Here is a 6904-nt window from a genome sequence, read left to right as displayed (position 1 = left end):
GTTTCGATTGTGACGTATTCTAATATTGTTTACTCCGGACGCTACTATTGGTTGGTTGCGGACTGTTGTTTGTAACAAAGAACTATAGGAAGACATGTGCATACAATATATTGGCTTGATATAAGGGTGGCCATTTGCACGGTCTGACCAAAACTTTACTAACAACATTTTTTATATAGTCACTGACATTTGTTTGAAATCGATTCGCAGAATACCATGTCAGCAGCCAACGATTTGAGTGCTGGGGACTGCGTTGACGCTAGGCGGGGCGATGGACAAGAGTGAGATTCTTTGTTATCTCAATGCATGTATTTTACGAAGTAGCCTAGCAAACCGTGGTAAAGTTGTTTTGAGTTGCGATATTCACCAGTCATTCGGACGACCACATGTTATTATACATTTTTGTAATGAAATCAGGACATTAGGCGACATTGTTACTTGATGATCGTGTTGCGGCCATGGAGTTTGATGCCTATATTTGGTCCATGCTAGACAACATACAGGAAATTGCCAAAATTGTTATTGTGTCACGCCTATAGTTGACACACAGCCATATATACGACTAAAAAGAGACGTTTTACAATAGGAGATCTATTGTATCTCTTTTGAAAAAGTATTATATTTTTATTCATAGATATTGCTTAACAGTCTGAGAGAGAGAGAAGGCACAGGGTCAGCCACATGGCAACACCCCTGGGAGAATTTTGGGTTAAGGGCCTGCCTGGGAAATGCTTTTGAAATGCATCCTTCCACCCCTTCTTAAAGTAATCACTGATTCTACAGATGAAAAGTAAGGGTACCATCTCACAGCTTCCACACAATCCACATGTCTGATCAGTTATTACTTTGAGGGAAGGATGCTCAAAAGTATTTCAACGGTTCAAGTGTATACTTACTCAAAACCCAGTCTGAGATCTGACTTACACAGAGTATCAGCTTGGCGTATTGCTGTAATCTAACTAGTGGTCCTGTGTTTCTCAGTTGGTAAGAGCTACCAATGACAAAGTCGTACGTTCAATTCTCAGAGGGATTCTCAGTGTGCATGACACACGAAAATGTAAGTGACTTTGGATGAAAGCGTCTGCTAAGTGGCATCTATTTGTTTCCTAGGTCAGAGGGCCCCTGTGGTGGCTCTGGGTCTATGCAGGTGGATGCCAAGCCTCAGTCCCATAGCTTCAGGTACAGCCTCAGCTACCCCAGCATTGGCCAGTGTATCATCATTAACAACAAGAACTTTGACAGAAGAACAGGTATTGTGTTCGTTCATTTGTAGACTCCGGGTCTAGGCTATGTCTAATACTTATGTTTTGTATTTGCATAACGCTTGTTGTTCAGCTTCTTCTCAGTGGGGGAAACTAGTTGAAATTACATCATTATAACCTGATTATGTAAAATGGTTGTAATGACATTACCTCACCCAGCTTTGTCTGCTGGGTTACTACTATAAGAATATTTGTAAAGGCAGTGATGAAAAGTACTTAAGTAAAAATACTTTAAAGTACTATTTAAGTCGTTTTCTTTGTAGTATCTGTACTTTACTATTTAGATTTTATACAACTTTTACTTCACTACATTCCTAAAGAAAATAATGTACTTTTTACTCCATACATTTTCCCCAATACCCAAAAGTATGTTACATTTTGAATGCTTAGCAGAACAGGAAAATGGTCCAATTCACACACTTATCAAGAGAACATCCCTGGTCATCCCTACTGCCTCTGACCTGGAGGACTCACTAAACACACATGCTTGTTTTGTAAAATATGTGTGAGTGTTGGCGTGTGCCTCTGGCTAGCCAAATAAAATAAAAATGGTTCTGTCTGGTTTGCTTTATATAAGGAATTTGCAATTATTTATGTTTTTACCTTTTGATACTTATATATATATGACCCCTTTTTCATGGTATACAATTGGTAGTTTACAGTATTGTCCCATTGCTGCAACTCCCATACAGACTCAGGAGAGGCGCGAAGGTCAAGAGCCGTGCATCCTCCGAAACACAACTCAGCCAAGCCGCACTGCTTCTTGACACAATGCCCGCTTAACCCGGAAGCCAGTCACACCAATGTGTTGGAGTGTTCTTGTCGCCATACACGTGGCGACTGTGTCAGGCCTGCCACAGGAGCTTGTGAGCGATGGGACAAGAACATCCCCGCCTTACAAGCCCTCCCCTTACTCGGACTACGCTGGGCCGATTGTGCGCCGCCCCATGGGTCTCCCGGTTGCGGCTGGCTGCAACAGAGCCTCTAGTGGCACAGCTGGCACTGCGAATCAGTGCCTTAGACCACTTCGCCACTCGGGAGGCCCCTATATTTTTGGAATTACATTTACTTTTGATACTTAATTATATTTAAAACCCAACACTTTTAGACTTACTCAAGTAGTATTTTACTGGGTGACTCACTTTTACTTGTCATTTTAAGGTATCTTTGCTTTTACTCAAGTATGACAATTAGGTACATTTTCCACTACTGTGTAAAGGCTGTATGTACACAATGATGACACACATTACATATCCAGAAAGCAAATTGAATTAGTCTAATAACTTGACTTACTTTGTTTTTAAAGGTATGAATGTACGCAATGGCACAGATGTGGATGCAGGCAACGTGATGAAGGTGTTTGGGAAACTGGGTTATAAGGTGAAGGTTTACAATGACCAGAAAGTGGACCAGATCAAGCATGTTTTAACCACAGGTAAGCATGTTTGAAAGTCAGCACCACCACTGACAACCACCACGAAGATGGGTTTGTCTTCGTATAAAGATCATACACAGAAGACATTCAGTAAATTATGTTTTAAAAGCAGCCCATTCACAATAAAAACAAGTGAAAGTACATTGTCTCCTGTACTTAAACTGAGAATCAACAATATTACGTTTCCACGAGCAACAGGGTTAAGCAAAAACATAGCAGGTGAGCACGATGCAAAACGATCCGCTCTCAGTGTCTGCACATGTGCTCTGTGTCTGTTGCGCTTCATTCACTCACCTGCAACGTGATAGCTGTGTGAAAACATTGGTGAAGAAAATGAGCGTCTCGTTTCTCACTTGTTCTGGAAATTGTCCCAATACTGCTCTTGTCTATCTTTTTAAAGGGGCAATCCGAAGTTGAAACAATAACAAAACGCCTTCCCCACAAATGTTTCAGTAAAAAGTTGAGAGATGGGGCTGAAGAAATGTAACCATTCCCAACTCATAGACAGAGCTATGGATGCCAGGACTGATCATGATATCAACATTATAGTTTTAACCATGTTTTAAAATGCTGTACAGTGTCTGTTTACATTTACTTCGTTTACAAACATTGAAGTAATGCAAGCTTATATTTTGGGTTCTGATGGAGTATGACAGTTTAACTAAGCTCATGGGGAATTTATGTTATGTTCTTCAAGAATCAATGGGTACATCAATAATCAATCATTTATAAGTAAAAAATATATGTAGCAACAGCAGATAGAGCCTTTTAAATTCTGTGAAGGACCAATCAAAAACTTGATGCTGTTTCCAGCCTCCAAGGAGGACCACAGCTGCTCCGCTTCGTTCGTGTGTGTCCTGCTGAGTCACGGGGATGATGGCGTGTTCTTCGGGACGGATGCCTCCATCGAGCTCAAGAGCCTCACCAGCCTGTTCCGGGGCGACCGCTGCAACTCGCTGGTGGGCAAGCCCAAACTCTTCTTCATCCAGGTACTGTGGCCATTATTATTTATTTATTTTTATTTCACTTTATTTAACCAGGTAGGCAAGTTGAGAACAAGTTCTCATTTACAATTGCGACCTGGCCAAGATAAAGCAAAGCATTTCGACACATACAACAACAGAGTTACACATGGAGTAAAAACAAACATACAGTCAATACTACAGTAGAAACAAGTCTATATACGATGTGAGCAAATGAGGTGAGATAAGGGAGGTAAAGGAAAAACAAAGGCCATGGTGGCAAAGTAAATACAATATAGCAAGTAAAACACTGGAATGGAAGAATGTGCAAAGTAGAAATAAAAATAATGGGGTGCAAAGGAGCAAAATAAATAAAATAAAATAAATACAGTAGGGAAAGAGGTGTTGTTTGGCTAAATTATAGATGGGCTATGCACAGGTGCAGTAATCTGTGAGCTGCTCTGACAGCTGGTGCTTAAAGCTAGTGAGGGAGATAAGTGTTTCCAGTTTCAGAGATTTTTGTAGTTCCAAACCAAAGCACTAGAACAACAATATGAAGTTAAGGTTAAAAGAAGGTATAAGATAGAGGCTAATTGAATCCCCTACTGACAAAACAGGTTCGTCTCGTCCACAGTCAAATCAAATAAAAAATGTATTTGTCACATGCGCCGAATACAACCTTACAGTGAAATGCTTACTTATAAGCCCTTAACCAACAAAGTAGTTAAGAAAAAAATACTAAGAAATAAAAGTAATAAATAATAAAAAAGCAGCAGTAAAATAAGAATAGCGAGGCTATATACAGGGGGTACCGGTACACAGTCGATGTGTGGGGGCACTGGTTAGTTAAGGTACATATTACCTAAAATACATGTAGGTTATTAAAGTGACTGCATAGATAATAGAGAGTATCAGCAGTGTAAAATAGGGTGGGGGGGGGGGCAATGCAAATAGTCTGGGTAACCATTTTATTTGATGTTCAGGAGTCTTATGGCTTGGGGCTAGAAGCTGTTTAGAAGCCTCTTGGACCTAGAATTGGCACTCTTATACCGCTTGCCGTGCAGTAGCAGAGAGAACAGTCTATGGCTAGGGTGGCTGGAGTCTGACAATTTTTAGGGCCTTCCTCTGACACTGCCTGGTATAGAGGTCCTGGATGACAGGAAGAGGTGAGGGAGGGATTGTTCAAAAGGTAGCCTTTGCGTTCGTGTGTGACTGTGACTGATCCATGTCTCCTGTTCCCCCATGTGTGTGACAAGCAGGCTTGCAGAGGTACTGATCTGGACGGGGGCATCGAGGCAGACAGCAGTTCAGATGGGAGTTCAACCAAGATCCCTGTGGAAGCAGACTTCCTCTATGCCTACTCCACAGCTCCAGGTCCAAGACATGTTCCAAAGCCACACACACACACACACATAGAAGCAGTCTCCAGTCAGATTTCCTTGAGGTGTGCACAGATCTATAAGTAATTGGATCTGTGAATGCAAGGCTACCACCCTCTTACTTTACCAATCCATCCAATTTAGATCTGTTATTATCTGAGCATGGATGCATTTTCTGAATTATTCAAACCAGGCCCTTGACTCTTATGTGCTCTCACATGTCTTCCCACAGGCTACTACTCATGGAGAAACACTCAGACTGGCTCCTGGTTTATCCAATCTCTGTGTGAGATGATTGGCAAGTACAGCAAAGAGCTGGAGGTCCAACACATCCTGACCCGGGTCAACCACAAGGTGGCGACAGAGTTTGAGTCTGCGTCAAACTCTCCCGGCTTCGATGCCAAGAAGCAGATCCCCTGCATTGTATCAATGCTGACCAAAGAGATGTACTTTACATCCTGAACGGAGAAAGGTTTGAAGAAGCTCCTCATTTGCCTGGTCCCAGATTGGTTTTAGCTGTCTCGCCAACTCCTATGGTCACACTCCTGGTACCAGCTTCTATCTGAGTGAGGGCAATAGATGTGTGTTTGTTTTGGTTGTGGATTGTATTAGCTGAATTTTTAACACCACTGCTCAATCACTCTAGCTCAAGTTGGACTTGGTTTAAACTTGTAGGCTTAAGTATCACATTTTATGTTGGAGGTTGAAACCTCTGTCATGCTTTCAGCCTGATGTCAAGAAGTTGACTCTTCTTCAGGGTAGGGGTCAGTTTACATTTCAATTCCATCAACTGAGGAAGTGTGAAATCCTAATTGTAAATGTTAAATTTAGAAGACTTCCTAAATGCACTGATTGATTTGAAAGTTGAATTGACCCTAACCCTGTTTCTTACTGAATGATCCCTTGTGTGTAAAGTTTAACGGAGGATGTGTATAACGTTTTGGGAGTAGATTGCAGGGGTAGTGTGTAGTAATCAAATCGTGGATGTGCAACTCATCTACAAGCACCAGCATTTTTCCCTCATTTTTCTTTAAACTTTTTATTTGATTATTTTTACAATGTCTAGAACCACACATTTTGTTGGATACTTGAATGAGTAGTCGAAGTGCATTTCTGAAGGGATTATGTTACATTTGTCTTTTGTGTGGGTTTAAATTGATATTTTTTTAATTGCCAGATATTGTGTAGGTTCGTTATAGTTATTCTGTGAAAAAAACTATCCTGTTAAATTAATTCTGCAGAAATAAGGCTTCAAAGTGGGTCAATTGAAAGCTCTTCCTGACCTGAACATGACCAAATGCTTAATCTGTTTGTAGGTTAAAAACATTTTCTCCTGTCCTGGCGTAACAAATGTTTGGTATGTTGATAGTATGTGTATGCCGATAGACAGGATGTGTCCTCTCTAACTTGGCAGAGACATTTTGTCTATATATTAAAGGCCCAGTTGTAGAAGCTTAAAGGTGCACTCCGGTAGTGATGTGCGGGTCAGCTGTTTTATTCACCCGCCCGCAATTGCTAATAACCCATCTGCAACCACCCAACTATATGTGAAAATGCAATAAGATTTTCTGTGCAAAATGTACACGTGACATCAGTTTGACAGGAATTAAAGCTGTGAAAATGACCTAACATGTTTCTGATAAGATTTCAGTTCGGCTGCAAGAACTGCTTCATTCTGCAGGAGTTAAATATATTATAAATAATCATAATGGTGCCAGAGGAGATGGCTCTTAACCAATTGTGCTATTTTGTATGTGTTTTTGTCGCGTTATTTGTAACTTAGTACATAATGTTTCTGCCACCGTCTATTAGGACCGAAACGAGCTTCTAGATATCAGAACAGTGATAATTCACCTCAAACTGGAC

General features: G+C 40.9%; 1 protein-coding gene across 1 annotated transcript; it reads left to right on the top strand.

Moving 5' to 3' along the window:
• The first annotated feature begins 9 nt into the window (after positions 1–9).
• Positions 10–6667, top strand: casp3a (caspase 3, apoptosis-related cysteine peptidase a). Its single transcript, XM_020497020.2, has 6 exons — positions 10–281; positions 1111–1250; positions 2569–2697; positions 3511–3686; positions 4919–5033; positions 5271–6667. The coding sequence occupies exons 1-6, from the start codon at positions 217–219 to the stop codon at positions 5498–5500; spliced, it is 855 nt and encodes a 284-aa protein (XP_020352609.1). The 5' UTR covers positions 10–216; the 3' UTR covers positions 5501–6667.
• The last annotated feature ends 237 nt before the right edge of the window (positions 6668–6904 follow it).

The sequence above is a fragment of the Oncorhynchus kisutch genome, linkage group LG12, assembly GCF_002021735.2.
Source record: "Oncorhynchus kisutch isolate 150728-3 linkage group LG12, Okis_V2, whole genome shotgun sequence".
NCBI classification, from domain to species: Eukaryota; Metazoa; Chordata; class Actinopteri; order Salmoniformes; family Salmonidae; genus Oncorhynchus; species Oncorhynchus kisutch.
Note: the sequence above shows the minus strand (reverse complement) of the source record. Positions and strands in the feature narration are given on the sequence as shown.

Coding starts and splice junctions, on each gene's coding strand:
- casp3a (XM_020497020.2), top strand. CDS start 217: ATGTCAGCAGCCAACGATTTGAGTGCTGGGGACTGCGTTGACGCTAGG. Junction 1,251..2,568: donor GAACTTTGACAGAAGAACAG/GTATTGTGTTCG, acceptor TTGTTTTTAAAG/GTATGAATGTACGCAATGGC. Junction 3,687..4,918: donor CCAAACTCTTCTTCATCCAG/GTACTGTGGCCA, acceptor TGTGACAAGCAG/GCTTGCAGAGGTACTGATCT.